This window comes from Malus domestica, chromosome 10, assembly GCF_042453785.1.
Source record: "Malus domestica chromosome 10, GDT2T_hap1".
Taxonomy (NCBI): Eukaryota; Viridiplantae; Streptophyta; class Magnoliopsida; order Rosales; family Rosaceae; genus Malus; species Malus domestica.
In genome coordinates, this window is record NC_091670.1 from 30,986,568 (window position 1) to 31,005,382 (window position 18,815).

Sequence of the window (18,815 nt, forward strand, 5' to 3'; positions counted from 1 at the left end):
TATATAATAGTACGTAATATTTGAGAACCATAGGAATTTACAGATCAGGAATCCGACATACAGGTCTTTCCGAATTGGATTTGTAAGTTCATAAAATAAAACGTCGGCCGCCACTTGGTTTTGGCAATTGGAAGAGATCCAACCGTTGGATCGTAATGAAACTCTAGTATGATGTTTTAGAAGCATAATGTGGATATTTGGAAGTTACGGATCGAAAATCCAGGTATGGATCTTCCAAATCTAGTTACGTAGGGTTGTAGACCCTACCGTTAATCTTTGACTGATGGTTGACTTTTGGTCAATGGTCTCAAATCATTCTAGAACATCATTGGGGATGTGTTTTATGTAAGTTATGTGTTCTAAGGATTCCGAGATGTGGTTTGATAATTGTTTTAGGCGCCGATCGTTCGTGATACCTCAATGTTTGTGCTAGGGAGTTGTAGCGTGGACTCCAGGTGAGTGGATCTTCTTCCTTTTTATAGTATATATATATATATATGCTTTACGGCTTCCAGAAACATTTTTATATGATTTATGCTTTAAATGCCATGTCGAAAATGAGTTTCATATGTCGAAAATGAGTTTCATTTTAAGTATTGCATTATTATAAATCATGAATTATATCGTTTGATGTTGCGGAGGCTCAGGTAAGCTTCAGGTGAGTATATTGTGATGGTATTGGTTTCATGGCATATTGTTATGCATAAAATCATTTAGAGCTCATCATTGTTGCACCCCGGTGTTAGTGCTCCCGCCCGAGGCCAGGGCACAGTTCTTCATGTGATGTTCACATTCCGCATCGCACGCTCACCTTGGATCCAAGTTTGTGCTAGCCCTGTTGTACAGGCCACAATAGGTGGTTCCGACTCATAAGTGACCCGTAATTATTCGCACAGTCTTCACGTGATCGTAGCACTTGAGCGTACATATTTACACCCAGCCTTGTTGTACAGACCACAACAGGTGGTTCCGACTCGTGTGCTAGCGTATATTGATGAGTTATAGGTCTAGTCGTACATGTCACATTAGGTGACTCCGACTGGCATATTATTTTATATTGATTTCACTTGGCTTACATCTTTTAGTGCAGAAACGTTATGACATGGCATACTTAGTTTTTATTGTCTTTGTGCATTGTTTTACGTAAATACGTAATATTATTTTCTGGAAATTATACGGGTTTTACAGCGAGGGGTTATAACGTTTTCAAAAGGTTTTTATTAAAACTTTATTTTTAGGCCCGCTCACCCTTGTTTTTCGCCCCTCCAGGTTTTAGCTGCTGAAAAGTTCGTATGGACGAGGATTCTTGGCGAATCTCAGTATAGGTGGCTACCTCTGAGGGTATCATCATTACCCACACTACTGTACTTTACTTATGCTATGACATTGCATGTGAAATGAGTTCATTCCCGCTCACAACGCACTCTTGTCTTTAGGCACTTTTAGGTTTAAATTTATTCATATTTTCCACACCACTATATTTTATGGCTTCGTCACCTTCCAGGTGTCGGCCAGCACAGCTTGATTCGGAGTCCTAGTAGACATTCTGGGTCGGAGTGTGTCACACGTGGTGTACAACCCCATGTACCGGTCACATTAAAAAATCTCTCCATGAGTGCATAGATCCTAAATCGGGCATCTAACGTGTCTCCAATTTGGATGGACAATTAGTTAGTTTATTAAAACGCTAAAGCAACGTTCAGTATCCTTCCAAGAAAGGTTAATAATTTTGCAAAGCAACAGCCGGACCGCTGACAATTGAAAGAAGCCATGCGATGCAAGAGAGTGAACAGGGCACGAGTTCGGGTGGGGGAACTTTAGCAAATGCAAAATCGAAAAACCCAAAAAAATTGTAGTAAATGCATACTAGATAATCAAGTCATCTTTGATTCTGACGCATGTGTTGTAAGCTATTAGTCGTAACTTTTAGTGGAATTTAAATTGTTTCGGCCATAAATAAAAAATAAGGCTTCCTATCGGGCTTATCCATTTTTATTTACGCAGAAGTCATACAACTTTGGCTCATGAACTTTGAAGCCCAAAACCACGACTCGAACATCCATCTCACTTTACTTTAATTTGTCTGAGGGCTTGGATTGGTTTCTCTTTGAAATCGTGTTTGCCACGCACGTGACCACTACCCAAGAATATCTCACATCCTTAAGTGCCTATGTACATATCATTCGACACGCTGATGTCACTATCACAATCGTGCGAAGTGCCATAAGATACAGTTGAGGATCATCTACCGAAAATTACAATCGAGTCAAATAATCAATCTACTTGTATTCCAACTCAGCGATATGATTGAAGTTGCTCGTTTTCCGCTCTATAGATGCAAACTTTGGCGTTATATTTTTCAAAGATAAAAAGGAAAAAGGCGAAGCAATTTCATTGCTAAACTGAATTTATCGGTGTATCGACCGAGTTTAGGCTAAAGCTAGCCAAACCAAAAGCTTGAGGCGTGACGTCATCATGATGGCCACCTCTCTCTCCACCCCAAAGCTCACCACCACCATGTCCTCCTCCCCAGCCCTCCACAACCTCTTCTCCAAAAAGCTCCCTTCCCCGCTCTCTCTTCCCAAAACCCTATCCTCTCTCTCCCACCTCCGCCGCACCTCTACCTCTCACCCCCACCACCACCTCCACTCCCGCCGTCGTTTCTCCGTTAGCGCCGTCGATTCCGGAAACGGCGCCGACTCCGCTCGCCACTACGACTTCGACCTCTTCACTATTGGTGCCGGCAGTGGCGGCGTCCGCGCCTCCCGCTTTGCCGCCAATTTCGGAGCTTCAGTCGCTGTCTGCGAGCTCCCCTTCTCCACGATCTCTTCCGATACCGCCGGAGGCGTCGGCGGCACGTACGTCTTTAACTTTTATAGCCCAATTGGGTGTTTGGGAATTGAATTATTCAGCTTTTCCAACAATTATGGAATTCTGGGTTCTCTTGTTTTCTTTTTGCTGAGGTTTGTGTGTTTTGGTTAACAAAGGTGTGTGCTTCGTGGATGTGTACCGAAAAAACTACTAGTTTACGCTTCGAAATTTGCTCATGAGTTTGAAGAGAGTAATGGGTTTGGATGGAGATATGAGATTGAGCCAAAGCATGATTGGAGCACATTGATAGCTAACAAGAATGCTGAGTTAAAGCGGCTCACCGGAATTTACAAGAATGTTCTTAGCAATGCAAATGTCACTTTGATCGAAGGCCGTGGAAAGGTGTGGCAGTGGAAAAACTCTATATCTATTAAGTATGCAAAGCTATAGATATACATATACTTAGGAATGTTGTTCTTAATGTTGTATTTTTGTCACAAATACCACAGATAGTGGACCCACACACGGTTGATGTAGACGGGAAGCTGTATTCTGCGCGACATATATTAGTTTCAGTTGGGGGGCGACCCTTCATTCCTGAAATTCCCGGAAGTGAATATGCAATAGACTCTGATGCTGCCCTTGATTTGCCTACCAAGCCTGAGAAAATAGCAATAGTTGGTGGTGGTTACATCGCTGTGGAGTTTGCTGGCATCTTCAACGGTTTGACGAGTGACGTTCATGTATTTATAAGGCAGAAGAAAGTTTTAAGGGGTTTTGATGAAGAGGTGAGGAACCATGCATATTGCTAGTGTTAGTTTGGTTAACACGTTTTCATGGTAGAAGCCTCTTTCGGAGGTGTAATATGTGTTTTCATATTCATGCAGGTCAGAGATTTTGTTCAAGAGCAGATGGCTCTGCGAGGAATCGAGTTCCATGCAGAGGAGTCCCCTCAGGCTATCGTAAAGGCAGCTGATGGTTCATTGTCCCTGAAGACCAATAAAGGAACAATTGAAGGTTTCTCACACATTATGTTTGCAACAGGACGTAGGCCTAATACAAAGGTTTGAACCGGGAAATTTCTATTTTTGTGATTAGCTTCTCCCTGGTCTTCATGTCCATTGGCACAAGTCAAAGATTATCACCATCAGGGCATAGGTGTGACAGTCCACCAAATGAAAGACGGTTGTCTAGAAATATTTGATTGGGACTTCATGCCTTGATGTGCCACTTTGCAAGTATAATAATGACAGTTCAATGATTAAGATGTATTGTTTATGGGTTAATAATTCGAACTTGTGCTGCAATGCAGAATTTGGGATTGGAGGCAGTAGGTGTGAAACTGTCCAAGAATGGAGCAATGGAGGTAGTGTTCCTGGATATGTTCAAGTTTTTCTTTGTTTCCTGCTTTCTTTTTTAGATACTTTCAAGGTAAAAGTGACCAAAAGCTGGGCGATAGATAGATATAGAGTTATGTTCTGAATTTTTTTAGTTGGTTTTGGTTCTCAGGTTGATAAATTCTCCCGTACAGCAGTTCCTTCAATTTGGGCTGTTGGAGATGTTACAGACAGAGTAAATCTGACTCCCATTGCTTTGATGGAGGGAGGGGCAATAGCAAAAACACTCTTTCTGAATGAGCCAACAATGCCTGATTACAGGTATCCATGCTACCTTGCTAGTCAGTTGATAAGAGTTGGATTATTATTATGCTGATTTATAACTTTGGAAGTACTCCATAAAATCTATGCAAGTAGGGTAAAAATGTGTGAATTGTGTATATTCTAATGATATTTTTTTTGCTTTGAGTAGAGCTGTTCCTTCTGCTGTGTTTTCCCAGCCACCAATTGGTCAAGTTGGTCTTTCCGAAGAACAGGTGCGGAGGTTATATTTGTGTATCTGCAATTGTGGGAAATTGGCTTCTTGTCTTAAACTGCTGTTACTTTTGCAGGCTGTAGAACAGTATGGTGATGTTGACATCTACACATCAAACTTCAGGCCCTTAAAGGCTACTCTTTCGGGACTGCCAGATAGAACCTTCATGAAACTCATGGTCTGTGCAAAGACAAACAAGGTTCTGGGGTTACACATGTGTGGAGAAGATTCACCCGAAATTGTGCAGGTTAATGCATTTTACTTTAATATTTTTTTTTAAATCAGAATTTTAGTCTCTGGAGCTTAGGTGGCAGTAAAAAAGGCGACCCCAAGCCAACAAGGCACGACTCGAACCTGTGACCTACGGTCACAAAGGAGCAACCTTTACGTTGCGCCAAGGCTCGCCCACAAAGGAGCAACTTTTATTTGTTTTCTTTTTAAAATCAGAATTTAGTTTATGGAGCTTAGGTGGCAGTACATGTGTTAAATTACAGGGATTTGCAGTTGCTGTGAAAGCCGGCCTGACAAAGGCAGACTTGGATTCCACAATTGGTATTCACCCGACAGCCGCAGAAGAGTTTGTGACAATGAGGACTCCCACTCGGAAGATACGAAAAGACCCTCCATCTCAGGTTTGTTGTGGACATATAAGGAGTTGCCTTTATTTCCATTTTATGATAAATCTGGTCCTTTAAAATTCCATCATGTATAACGAGCTTTGTGACCTAAGTTGGTTAGAGACTCCCCACCTCTTTTACGGCCCAAGAAGTGCGGAAACTTTTCAATGTTTATTACTCTGAACTTGTAAACCGAGTAGTCTGTAGATCACTTATCATTTTTTTCACATTCCAGGGGAAGATAGACTCCGATGTTAAAGCTGCCAAAGGTGTTTGATCAGGGTTGACCAATCTGCTGCATGAGATAGCTGATTCCAAAGGTGAGAGTTAACAGTAAGATAAATTGTTCTTATGAATGTAGAATATTATGGATTTAGTTCTAAAGTGTTGAGTTGTCGATTTTATATGACCAGGCTCATTGATTTGGTTATAAGGTAATGATGCAAAGACTCTGTAACTTACTGTAGATTAAGAGCTTCTCGGTCTTTCTTCCATACTCCGTATCATAAATGATACGGGTAGCTGACAGTCTAGATTGGAAGACCTGATTCGAGGACTTCAATCTAATGACATTAAAGTTGTATCATTTAATGGTATGGGGTATGGAAGTCGGACCCGAGTTTCTCTTAAAACCTCCCCAAGTTTGAAGGTGAAATTTATAAACTACAATTATCTCGATGAGGTTTTGGGTAATTATACTTGACTTGTCTCAAAAGGAGTCGATAATGTTGATTTCTTTTCTTCTTGGTTAAAGCGTATTCAGTTGCAGAGTTATGGCGATTTAGATCATGATAATCTGAAAAAATAGGTATATGATAAATGCTTTGTATGACTGATTTGTGTATTAAACTACTGCGCAGGTTGTGGCTCCTGAAATTTGTACATGACAATCCTTGTGGAAGAGTTGCTGGTATTGGAGTATTCGGCATGACGGCAGCTGAGTTTCCGGAGAGCACAGATGCAGCATGTTTCCTCTTGAGGCCGGTGACGAACTTGAGCACAAGCACTTCATCAGGAATCTTTTTACTGTAAATTGGTAGCGGGTTTTTGCTAAGTATTGAAATGAATCAAATTGCTGTATGAGCTGTTATCTGGCTCCACTTCAACATATTTTTACTGCAGATCGATGAATAAATGCATGTTTTTGACTTCGAATCAGAATATATGTGCACAGATTTCTGAGTTGTATCGCTACTTCAATATCGCGAAAGATATGTGTTTTATTTGGTTGACAGAGAGGTCCAAAACAACTAAGATGGACATAAATAAATGACTCAAAATTTTCAACATAACAGTTTGGTGAACACATTCGTCGAACAAATATAAAAGGTCAAAAACTGCAGAAACATTTCTGCATCAAGAAAGCCATGAAAGCACCTGTAGACTACCTTTCTAGACTAATTGCCACCCACGACTCCATTGATACAACGGATAACACAATCAGATTGTCGTTGAACAGGCAAATGATTCTTCTGAAACGAAGGAAACAAGATCACGGTGACCAGATACTGGTCTTCTTAGCATTTGTTCTATGCGTGATGGTAGTGATGCAACTTGTACAACAACACTTTTCCAGCAGCATTTCCTACAGCCATGAAACCTCCACCGGGACTGAAATCCAAACAGCGGGGATAATGTATGGACCTTCTCGGTGGAGGCCAGTTGGAGAAAACAGTAAATGATGGAACATGTATCAACTTCAAGCTATCCTTCTTCATGCTAGAACAAATGGCCAGTATTTGAGCATCACCGTTGAACTTGAGAAAGTCCACTTTCGTTGTAAGATTCTCGATGGTCTTGATGGGTTTTCTCTTGCCCCCCAAAAAATCCTCTCTATTGTAAATGTTGACAATCCCGCTGTCTGAACCAGCAGCAAACAATGTTCCAGTTGGAGATGTACAAAGAGATGTTCCATTTATGCAACCTTCATCAACAGCCTTATGGATGCAAGCCCCAGTTCTCAGATCCCAGTGGTAGACCTGTCCATCTCCGCCAGAGCTCAACAGTTGCTTCCCATCATTGGTAAAAGCTAAAGAACGAACAGTTCCATTCATCTTTAGTGTTCGGATCAATTCCTTCGTTTTAGAGGAAACCAACAGGATATAGCCTTCATTGCCCACAAAAGCAATTGTACTAGAGTCAGGGGAAACTTCAAAAAATTCCAAGCTTTTCTCCTCTCTACCAACCAGGGGTCCAATTTTATCTACTTTCGCCTTCACTAAGTCAAAGCTGTAAAAGAAGTTCCTCCTTCCAGCTATAATAACCTGAGACCCATCAGGCAAAAAAGACGCCTTTCGAATGGGACAGTCATCAAGGAAGATGCTTTCTATTTTAGTATTCCGCTTGCCATCAATTTGAAAAAACCTAAGCCTTCGATCCAACCCAGCAGCAAGAAGCAACTGCCCGTTTCTATGGAACTGCACTGAGTTTATCGGACCATTAGAAGGTTCCTCTGCATTTGCATTTAGAAGTGCTGAATATTCAAGAAGTCCAGGCAACAACTTTGAACTGCTCTTCACAACAAGTTCCTCATTCGTTCGAAGGAGATCATCAACAGATTCTACACCCTTGTAGCCACGGGCCACTCCTACCCGATTCTCTTCATCCGACGATTCATCATCAGAATAACTACTCTCCTGCAAGTGCCGATCAAGTTGAGCCCATTCTGTGCCTGGGTTCAGCTTAGCATGCTGAGCCCTCAATCTCGACACGTAATCTGAACCCGAAATCAAACTCTCCTCCTCCTCCTTCCTCAGCTTCCTTAACCTATTAACTTTAGCAATATTTATTTTAGCCTTCTCCTCTTCCTCATCCACCCACACAGGTTTTCTTTCCTGAGTTTCCTCTTCCGATAACTCTCCATCCTCTTCATCAACTGAAAGCACACCACTGGCAGAACGATCCACAAAGAACAAATCCGCTCCATCTCCAACTTCTTCCTCATCCCCCTTTCCAAACTCAAGTGGGGAATTAATGGCTCCAAACAATGAGTCCTCCAGCTGCTCCTTTTCTTTTTGCTCCACTGCCACTTTCTCATCATCTTCCTTACGGGCTTTCTTTCTTTTCTTCGTCCTCACAATATCCAAATCAGTCACTTCTTCATCCCCATTGATTTCGTTTCCTTGCAGAAGCAAAGGCGGCTCGTCAGTAACACCATCATCATCCCTTTTAGTCTTGCTGGCTTTAAAAGCCGACGGAACATTCTGCGATATTAAACTCATCTTTCACAACAACAATGCGTCTCTGCTTCTGCACAATCAGCGAAACTCCGGTCACATTATATACTAGTAGCAACCAAAACAGCTTCCAAACCATCACTGAGTTAATAATAATTCTTCCTTTAAATGACCAAACTGTTCAAAATCTCATCTTGGGCAACTACAAGTAGTTCCGAAACTACGATTACCGAGGGAGCGGAGTTCGAACAGAACTTCGGGTGAAGGTTTACAAAACCCTTTCCCCAAAATTATTTTTTAACATAAAACAGTAAATTCCTGAAGTTGTAAGCAAATAAGCGGGAAAATAAATAAATAAAGTTCAGAAAATCTATGCATATAAACATTCAAATGTACAAATTGCAAAAGGAAATACAAAAACGTTTAAGAAATCAAACAAAACCAAAATAAAATAAAATGAAAAATAGCAACAAAAAAAAAAGGAATTTCAGCCATGAAAAGAACCGAGCATAAACAGCCAAGAGGAAAAACAAATTACCACGATGATGAGGTTTCTTGAACGACGGCGAGCTCCCCCGGCGCAAACGGTAGAGAACGGCGGATACAGAGAACAGAGCTAAAGCTTTCGAGTGAAACGAGAGAGAAAAGGGGGGCGTTCAGGCGTTGTGTTTGGAGTTGGAGGCAAGGGTTATAAGCCAAACGAAGTCGTTTCGCAGTGTGCTTGAATTTCAAAAGAAAAGTAAAAATTAAATAGTGTTAGGTTTCAGCTAGTAGAAATTTGGGCTTTTTAAACTTGTAGCCTCAACTGTAGACCCACCCAACCCAATAACAAAAGTTTTTTTTTTTTTTTTAGATGTGATCGTTAAATTGTCATACAGGATTACCAATTCAGTTGTATCATAATAAGTAAATTTACTTAGGCTTTTTAGTCAAAATGGTTCTTAAAATTGGCATAACTCTGTACTTTGATCTTTGAGATTTTAAATCGATAGCACTGGCCCCTGAGTTTATTCACAATCAATCATTTTTATACCCTCAATTATTATCAAATCATTGCGGGTCACTTGATTAAATTTAGGGTATTTTAGTCATTTTATTATTATTTCACAGAGATTTTGATATTGATGGTGGACAAATTCAAAGTGAGGAGTTATGCCACTTTCAATGACTATTTTGACTAAAATGCTATTTATTTATTGATCTTTTATCCTAAGTCTGTGAGAGCATAATTATTTTTTCTTTTTATAAAAGCAGTAATGGAGTTGGAGAATAGGGGAATCTAAACGAAATCGAGGATGCATGAATAATTGCTCTAAACGACTCTCAGCTCCGTTACGTAGTGTTTTACTTCTTAAGCTAGTTGAAATATTATGTACAACAGAAAAAAGGAAAAAGCTATATTACTATTCCGTAACAATGTTATCAAATAGTACTATTATTATATGGACAAAATATTGCGATGATATCGATATAATGTAAATATTTGTTGCCATAATGGTATTATTCGCACTACATGAATCGAATTAATATTGGCAGAAATACTTGCCTCTAAAATTCACTGATAGGAGCAAATACATTGAAAAATTGCCCCTAATAAAAAGGAGTAGCAGAAAGTAGATTCGCTTCTAAAATAACCATTACAATTGTTATTAAAAGCGAAAAATGTCATATATCCACCCCTATTGTTTATTGTTGCCAGACATCATTACAGGTAGAAACATCCTCCCTTTTATTTCCGCATCTAATATAATGCTCCTAATACTCACTTTTCTTGTAGTGTCGATATCTTTCAAAAAAAAAAAAAAAAAAAAACTAGTAACAAGCCACGGTTATCCATCCCTTCCAATCCCGGAGAGGTTATGGAGAATTTCATCTTACATGTGACCACGGTCAAGCAGAGCTCAGAGTATTGAACACAGGACCTCCCACATTTATTTATTTATTGGGAAGCCACAGTTTACGCCCTTACCACTAGGCCACTTGATGTGGTTCTTTTTTCTATTGGAGCTAGTTGATGAAACGGTATGTACATTGAAATTTCGTGCATTGTCACACAGCACTCTTCGTTTTATTACATTTTTCGCAAACATCAACATTAACAATCCTTCACATAAACCCTACTATATATACCGTTGAAGAAGATTGTAATGCTAATTAGTGATCAGAAGCAAGGCCTAGTTGCTTGAGATGGTGGTGTATGTCTTCGGGGTGATGATCGTCGAGTTTCGGCCGTTCGGCCTGGATCCACCGGCCGTCCTTGCACCTCACCATGCCCTTGTTATGATCTTGCCTCCAGTAAGGTGGAACCAAGTAATGGTCTTTCAAAAAATCCGAGGCTTTGTTCACCAGTGCTGGGTCTCTTCCACTGGCTAGCACAAATCTGTGGCCTTTTCCATGGTACCTGCATGAAATATTTTGAAATCAAACACAAGTTTATTTTAGGAAAAATTAGTATCTGGTCCCTAGTTTTTAGGGTTTATTGACTAAGACCTTATTAGTTCTCAAATTTTAATTCAAGTCCCTAGCATTAATGTGATAATGAATTTACATGTTTATTATATAATTTTTTAATATAAAAATTATTAATTAATTTAGGTTTTAATACTCACACCTCTATTAAACTTCTAATTAATTTTCAATTCAAACATTTCCAAAATAATAAAAAATTAAATTAAATTAAGTTTGTACCTATTAGTTTTTTTTTATATATAAAAAGATTCTCAATTTTTTAATCTTAAATGTACCCATTCATAAAAATTTTCAATTTTTTTAATCTTAAATGTACCCATTCTCAAATATATCAATTTGTTATATGTAAAATGTACCCTTTTTTTAATATAAAATCCATTCAAAATTTTTAATCCATGTTTAAACTTATATGGGTACATTCTTTTTCGTTGATTTGAGAATGTATCCATGTTTTGGTACAATAACTTTTTTTGTTAATTTTGGTTAATGTACCCATACATATATGTATATACACACACACACACACAATATAATAGAGAGTATAATTTATATTTTATTATTTTTAATCCTATAAATTATGGGTTTTATTTAAAATCTCATTAATATAAACAATTACAAATTTCAATTTTTAATTTTTAATTAAAAAAATATAGTAACTTACATTATTACATTAATGTCAGGGACCTCAATCAAAAACTAAAAACTAACAAAGTTTCAATCATAGAATATTGATAGCCAGGAACCGCATCCAAAGTGTCCCTTTATTTTATTTTATTTTTCAAAGACTTGTTAATTAATTACTATTTATGGCATTCACTAAACATGCATATATAAAGTGTGTTAGCTGGAAATCTTTCTTTCCTGCTCAAACCATATAATATTTAAACTAGTTGATAAAATATTTACTTACAAGTATAATTATATAGATATATGGAGCACATGACCTTATTAATTTATTTGAAACTTACATCCAACCAAATTATACTCGAAACACGAAAAATATCTCGATACTCATATCTTGTAATTTAATTTTGTAGGGGGTCCTAAAATTGAATAATGCAAAAAGAAACCCTAATTCTACAACTAGTGACGGGTTTTTTTTTTTTTTTTTGTCAATGTTAGAATAAACTCATAGATTAAAAGACAACAACGGTAAGAGGATTTCTGATTTATTTTCCACAATTTCCTGTTTCTAGTTATTTCATTTAAAATTTTAAATCTTGATGCAATGTAAATTAGTAATTTATCGTCCGAGAAATAATGTGTTCATATTTATTGATGGTATTGTTAATTAAGTTTTACTAACCCGTCGAGCAAATGCAAGTGAGCCTCCAAATTATGGGCGCAACCAGGGTCATTCGTCGGCTTCAAAAAGGGCGAGTTTTTGTGATCCAACTCAAGTTGTACTCCGACATGCGAGTAGCTCCACGGCAGGCCCTCCGCTAACTTCATGAGCCTCGGCGCTACGTGTTCGTTAAAGAACAGCCCGGGCGACTTGGGGACCACATCGTGAACGTTCACCACTCTCAACACTTTAACACCCAACGACTCGAGCCGCTCCTTAAACCGCACGTTCCCAACCCGAGGACCCGAATACGACAATACGGATACGGGCACGACCCGCCCGTCCGACATCACGTTCAAACCCGTTTCGGTTATGTCGTACGCGCTCAAAATTGCCAACGCGCTCCCGAGGCTGTGCCCAGTAATCGTGATGCTCAATTCCTCGTCCGAGTATTTCTCCACCAACCGTTTAATCTCCGTCAAAATCTGCTCCCTCGCCGAGAATTGGCAAAATCGGCACGTCGCGTCTTTATCGGTGTAGAGATCCAGAAACCCGGATTCGACTTTTACAGTCTGATCCGGGCACGGGATTCGATTCGCGGAAACCGGCTTTAGAAAGTCCATTAAGTCGACTATCCACTCGAGGCGGGTGACGGTGCCGCGCCACGCAATACTGATGTCTCGGCGGCCCAAACGCGCCGACGTATCGTCGTCCGAAACGGCGACATATCCAATCCAGTTGGCGTTTTTGCTCCAGACCTTGGGCCAGCGGGACTTCTTGAAGAAGTTTGGGAGGTTGATATTGGACGTGGCGAAGAGGTAGCGCGACACGTGGTAGCCGTTCTGGGCCATGCCCAGGGACTCGAAGAAGGCGTGGCGCGTGAAGCGGCAGCTGCCACAGTACTTGGAGAAGGGATCGAAGTCGAAGGCGTCGTAGCAGGCCTGGGCCATCTCGCCATAGCGGATGAGCTCAGATCGGAGGAGGGGGTCCATCGGGTCGAGTAACCCGACCCAGTCATCTTGACCGTGGAGTTCCCGCCAAACATCGGACAAACGACGCTCGTTTTCGTGAGTGGTAGTGTTGGTCTCTCGTTCATTTTGGTCGTCCTCTTCTTTGCTGTGGGCTCTTTCTTTTTCAAGCTCGGTGATGATGGAGGGTAAGGAGTCAGTGGTTTTTGAGTGGAGGACTTTGGCGGCGACGGTGGAGGTTGAAACGGTGAGTTTCGAGGTTCCAAAGGGGTGTGATTTGTAGGCTGATAAGTTGAGTTTTGTGAAGGGAAGAACGGTACAGGATAAAGAAATGGCCGCCATTGGAGACGATGATGAAAGAGGTGATGAGCAACTCAGCGGTGAATGACGCAGAGAGCAATGTTTTGTATGTAAAAGAAAGTGGATGACGCAGAGACCAATGTTAACAGTTAAGTTATAAAAGAAAACAGTAATGTTATTTTTACTATGATTTTATACTATATTTATATATGTGGCATCTGCAGACAACTACATCATTTAAATTCATTAGAATTTAATTTAAATTAAAAATCATTTAATAAACTAATAATTAAAAAAAACTGAAATTAAATAGTGATTTTAGTATACGATGAGTCTTCTCTTTTCTTTCCCGTTTCTTCTTCGACACCAGTTTTTTCACTCTATTTTTTCATGTCTGTCAAATCCACCGCAATCTAAATTAAATCTGATACGGCAAGGTTCATGCGCTGCCCTATTTGGATTATTGGTACGCAACTATGGATGCCTCCACTGTAAGTTTCTTGACATCCATCAATCCGCATATTATTTTCCTTTCAGCCTTTGTTAAACTGGAGTGGATTGTCTACCCTTCTATTTTCATACTCTTCTCATCCCTTCATGTTAAACTAAGATGCTCTTGGAGACACGGGAACTAATCATTACTCAAATCTCAGAAACATGACAAGACAACTCCAGTGAGAAGCAAAAAGCATGACAAAGTAAAATCAAAAGAATAAATAAACCTAGTGGACATGGCTTAGGGCTGGTTTGGTATTACTGTGCTTTGAAAAAAAGCTGCTATGAGAATAAGCGGCTGTGTTGTGAGAATAAGCGGCTGTGAAATAAATCAGCAGAGTGTTTGGTAAACTTTTTTGTAAAAGTACTTTTGGAAAAAAAAACAGTCAGATAGTGGGTATTTTCATTAAAGGAGCACTGTAGCTCCGTGTGCTTTGAAAAAAAAACCAATTTTCCAAAGCTGCAAATAGCAGTTTCAGTTTTTTCCTTTGATTTCAGCTTATTCTCACAGCAACTTTCAAAATAAGCCTTTTTTTTTTAATTTACCAAACACCTAAAACCCTCACAACTTTTTTTCATGAATGTTTTTTTTTTAAGCACCTCGCACCAAACCACCCCTTAACTTAAACGCATCGTGAATTGGCCTTGCTGACTCGGGAATTGATTGTGACAACTCTACGAAACTACTGAGGTTAAGATTTGGGTCATGTGCAATTTCCGCAGGATACCCATCAACCAGTCTGCCAACACTCGACAACGTAAAAGTATCAATCCCTTTTTAGTTTAGATTGTGACTTGAAAAAATGGCGTGAAAGACTGCAGTGGAAGAAGAAACGGGAGAAGAAGTTGAACGTCAAAGGAAGGAAAACTTCTCAAATGCTATAATCATCATTTAATTTCAATTTTTCTTAATTATTGGTTTATTAAATGATTTTTAATTTAAATTAAATTCTGATTAATTTAAATAAAGTGGTTGTCCATATCATATGTCACATAAGATGATATCTAAATATGATATAAAAATATGGTAAAAATAGAAAAAGAAAATTATTGGTAATTGCATGTAAAATATCCATAATATCTAGATATTTCCATCGAAATTTCCGTGTTTTTGAACTACCGATATTTTTTTGAACTACCGATATTTTTTTGGACTACCGATATCATCGATATTTTAGACATTGCTAAGTCACGCATGTATCTTATCATGCAATGTATAAAGTGTAAAATATTGTATTAATTCATTATATATAAATGATTATGGTGTGTTTAAACTTCTTTCATTAATTACTACATATTTTCTACACTCACAATGTTTGTCAGCTTGCTATATAATCAACTTAAATCAGTTATATCTATCATGCAATGCATTTCCTTCCAATTTTTTGTGATAAACTAATAGATAATTGACTAAATAAACATCCTGCAAAGTTTCAATAAAAATTTCCAAGTTTTTCTTACAATTTCCATGGTTTTTATTCAATTTTTATCTATATCGATAATATCCCGATATTTCCATCTAAATTTTCGTGTTTTTGAACTACAGATATTTTCGATATCATCGATATTTAATACATTGCATTATATTAGTTAATGGCAAGTACGTGTTTGATGAATATTTTAGTAGCCACATGTGGTTCACGAGGAGGGTCGATCTTAATTGGTCAAGGAAGCCCACGCTGACCAGTCACCATACAATTTCCTCATTACCTCTCACACAAGTCAATCATCACCCACGCTTTGATTCACATTCATTGCTAAGGAGAATTGAGATTGAGTGCAACTAACGTTAATTGTTAGTCTGTTAATATAATATTTGCGTAATTTATAAAATTAACTAATTTGACAGGGTTTTAAGGGGTGGCGTTTTATTTGTTTTGAATTTTGTTTATTTTTTAACGATATGGTATTGTATATGAGGTTTTTAGGTTTAGCATATATATCGAATGTGAGTAACAATTCTCTCATATTATCATCGTATACGTCATGTAACAACTATAATAGAGTAGCACTTTTAATAGTTCTTGTATTATTGCCAAAAGCTGTGTTATGTAATTACACATATAGCTAGTTGTAGGTCCTCGTCCAGCACATGTCTTCTTGTCATTTTGTTTAGAATGCTGAGATTTAGTAAGTGTGCTTAAGCTGGACAAATCTTGGATATAGAAAATAAATCACCTCATGTTTATAAATTGTAAGGAACTATATATATATATATATATATATATATATATTGTTTTCTTTAGTCGAAGAGCTATATATAATATATGGTATATAAGATATTCTTATCGATTTTCGTTTTTTTTTATGCCAACGAAATCCATGCATCCAAGATATTCAAGAACCAAACCTAGTTTTGAATTGTTGTAATATGTTTACCAAATAATCCCTATGAAATGTTTGGAAATTTATCTGTTAGTATTATCTGAAATTTAACTCTATTTGTGTAAGTTTATATTACGTTGTCAGTTCCAAGTCACAACAAATGAAGAGATAGAGGGCGTCAGGCAGTGACGGATCCAGAATTTTAAACTCGAGGAGTCCCAATAATAAAAGTCAAAAAATTTATAGACAAAATAACATTGAAAAGTTAAATATAATACATTTCATTCAAAAATCATACGCAAAACAACATTACAAGCTATAAAATCATAATTCAAGCGTCCACGACGAGATTTCATAGTCTGAAAATGTTTCATGATAACTTCATTACCAATACATGAAAACACATATTTCTCAATATAAACAACTAAGCTATCACTCAACCATTGACCTCCCATTTTGTTGCAAAGTTGACCTTTAATGATATTCATAGCGGAAAATGTCCTCTCTACTGAAACGGTTGCAACCGGTAAAACCAAAGTCAACTGAACAAACAAATATACATATGCAAATGTTTGATGCAACCCTTTCTCCACAAAACATATACCAATTAACCAATAAACAAAAATTTCATCTAAATTCCAATGATAAAATGAGTGTACAAACATGAAACATATCAACAATCATATCAATAATACACTAAAAATCTCCATCAATATCTAATATAATTTAATTGAGATTAGATTAGAATTCCAAAAAACTTACTTGAATTTTGAACCAAATAATGGTGGAGTGTAGAATTGAAACAAGTGGAGGTATGATATTGGACTTATGTAATTAGGTCACGGGTGGGATTAGAAATTTAGGGTTTTGAAATTGGGGGGGGGGGGGGGGGTGGGTGGGGAAAGAGGGAACCAAATAATGGGGAATTGGGGGAAAAGCAGCGGGGCAAAGAGAACATTGGGGAAATATGTGGGGCTCAGGGGCTGGGCTTTAAAATTAAAAAAATATGGAGTAATTAGTCATGGACAAACGACAGCGTTTTGTCTTTTTCTATTTTTTTTTTTAAACCTTAAAACAATTGGCCAAAATTGTGCCGTTTTGGATCAATTGTTAAAAGTCCTATTTTATTTCTTCTCCCCGTTGTCTTCTTCTCCGTAGCTCTGTCGCAACCTGCACAGTAGCACAAACCTCGTGTTCGAGGGGTTCTCCCGAAAATTTCTAGCAGCTATTTAGGGTCGTCAAGGGGTCCTAGGACCTCCCAAGTCCTTTTGTAGATCTGCCACTAGCGTCAGGTAGTCCACAACCGCCATTTCGCTTTTCATGTCAAATTTATAGGATAATGAATCTTAAACGAAATTGCACTAAAATTAGGTTGTCACCCAAAAATGACGCAATGTGTAGCCTGAACACAATAATAAATGAAGCCGACTCCGCTTAACGTGACAAAACTTAATTAGTGACGCATTGTATGTGATGCTATCATATTCATGCTAGAAAGTAGAAAGGAAAGAGTAGTTATCATGTCTACTCGTCTATTGGTGATGGTGGTGGACTTCACCAGGATGTAATTAATTAACGGAAATTAGTAATAAACAACTTAAATTAAAAGTTTAAACTCACGATGATTTGACCGTTTACTGGCTAATTGCATTACTAATTAGCAGCAAAAAGTAAGACCAGCTAAGCAAAATAATTAAGGGTCAATATCCAAACGACTCAACTTGTCAATTTTTTACCGAAGTGGCGTTATTTTTCGGTAAGCTAATTCTTAATGTAATCTATCCACTTTATTTTATAAAATTTCTCTACCTTCTGATAAAAAAAATATAAAAAAAACCTTGTCAATTTTTGAAATTGGGAATATTGTTGGGAAAGATTTGTAATGATAACTTTATGCATGCTTGAGAATAAAACGTGGAGAGTTTTTGTTGGTGGAGAATTGAAGGGTGTGTTTGGTATTTTACTTGAATCCAAATTTTTTAACTAAAAAATAATTTTCAAGTTTTAGGCTTTAAAAACTTGTTTGGTAGGACTATTTTCAAAAATTAAAATCAAGACTAACTCAAAAATATAATTTATTATCTAAAAACATAAAAAATGAGTTTTTAAACTTAAACTCTCTCATTTCTTTTCTTTCACTCCAAATCTATCTCTCTCTTTTTTCTTTGTTCTATCTCCACAATTTTTTTTTTTTTGAACTTTAAGGAAAAACTCTCGGTATTGTTCACTTTAACGAAAAACCACATTTTTACACTAAAAAGTCAATCATGGTACTATTCACTTTACCATTTATTTTGTTCTTATCGTTAAAACTCAAAGTTTTCAAGCCATTTTCATTAGTTTTCCTTTTTTTTTTTTTACTTTTTTCGTCTCTCATCTAATTCGCTATCTTCATTCTCTCGGTTCTTTCTCACTCCTCTTTCTCTCTATCTCATCTGATCCTCTCCCTTTTTTCTCTTTCATTCAATCATCTCTTACTTTCTTTTATCCTCTCTCC

At 37.8% G+C, this 18,815-nt stretch overlaps 3 protein-coding genes across 3 annotated transcripts; 1 reads left to right on the forward strand and 2 right to left on the reverse strand.

Moving 5' to 3' along the window:
* Nucleotides 1–2,248: 2,248 nt before the first annotated feature.
* On the forward strand, nucleotides 2,249–6,461 carry LOC103456002 (glutathione reductase, chloroplastic-like). Its single transcript, XM_008395622.3, has 11 exons — nucleotides 2,249–2,858; nucleotides 2,988–3,213; nucleotides 3,321–3,599; nucleotides 3,699–3,875; nucleotides 4,124–4,177; nucleotides 4,321–4,469; nucleotides 4,621–4,684; nucleotides 4,760–4,930; nucleotides 5,178–5,315; nucleotides 5,536–5,620; nucleotides 6,161–6,461. Exons 1-10 carry the CDS (start codon nucleotides 2,476–2,478, stop codon nucleotides 5,575–5,577), a joined length of 1,683 nt encoding a protein of 560 aa, XP_008393844.1. The 5' UTR covers nucleotides 2,249–2,475; the 3' UTR covers nucleotides 5,578–5,620; nucleotides 6,161–6,461.
* Nucleotides 6,462–6,502: 41 nt separating this feature from the next.
* On the reverse strand, nucleotides 6,503–9,184 carry LOC103456003 (U3 small nucleolar RNA-associated protein 18 homolog). The gene is made up of 2 exons (XM_008395624.4): nucleotides 9,015–9,184; nucleotides 6,503–8,549 (listed from the first exon to the last, which is right to left on the reverse strand). Exon 2 carries the CDS (start codon nucleotides 8,519–8,521, stop codon nucleotides 6,830–6,832), a length of 1,692 nt encoding a protein of 563 aa, XP_008393846.3. The 5' UTR covers nucleotides 8,522–8,549; nucleotides 9,015–9,184; the 3' UTR covers nucleotides 6,503–6,829.
* Nucleotides 9,185–10,487: 1,303 nt separating this feature from the next.
* Nucleotides 10,488–13,679, reverse strand: LOC103445711 (phospholipase A1-Igamma2, chloroplastic-like). Its single transcript, XM_029109999.2, has 2 exons — nucleotides 12,252–13,679; nucleotides 10,488–10,877 (listed from the first exon to the last, which is right to left on the reverse strand). The coding sequence occupies exons 1-2, from the start codon at nucleotides 13,538–13,540 to the stop codon at nucleotides 10,631–10,633; spliced, it is 1,536 nt and encodes a 511-aa protein (XP_028965832.1). The 5' UTR covers nucleotides 13,541–13,679; the 3' UTR covers nucleotides 10,488–10,630.
* Between the last annotated feature and the right edge of the window lie 5,136 nt (nucleotides 13,680–18,815).

Excerpts from the sequence above, each read along its gene's own strand:
- LOC103456002 (XM_008395622.3), top strand. The coding sequence starts at position 2,476 with ATGATGGCCACCTCTCTCTCCACCCCAAAGCTCACCACCACCATGTCC. Across the intron at positions 4,470-4,620 it reads CCAACAATGCCTGATTACAG|AGCTGTTCCTTCTGCTGTGT; the intron begins GTATCCATGCTA and ends TGCTTTGAGTAG. Across the intron at positions 4,931-5,177 it reads ATTCACCCGAAATTGTGCAG|GGATTTGCAGTTGCTGTGAA; the intron begins GTTAATGCATTT and ends GTTAAATTACAG.
- LOC103456003 (XM_008395624.4), bottom strand. The coding sequence starts at position 8,521 with ATGAGTTTAATATCGCAGAATGTTCCGTCGGCTTTTAAAGCCAGCAAG.
- LOC103445711 (XM_029109999.2), bottom strand. The coding sequence starts at position 13,540 with ATGGCGGCCATTTCTTTATCCTGTACCGTTCTTCCCTTCACAAAACTC. Across the intron at positions 10,878-12,251 it reads CACTTGCATTTGCTCGACGG|GTACCATGGAAAAGGCCACA; the intron begins GTTAGTAAAACT and ends TATTTCATGCAG.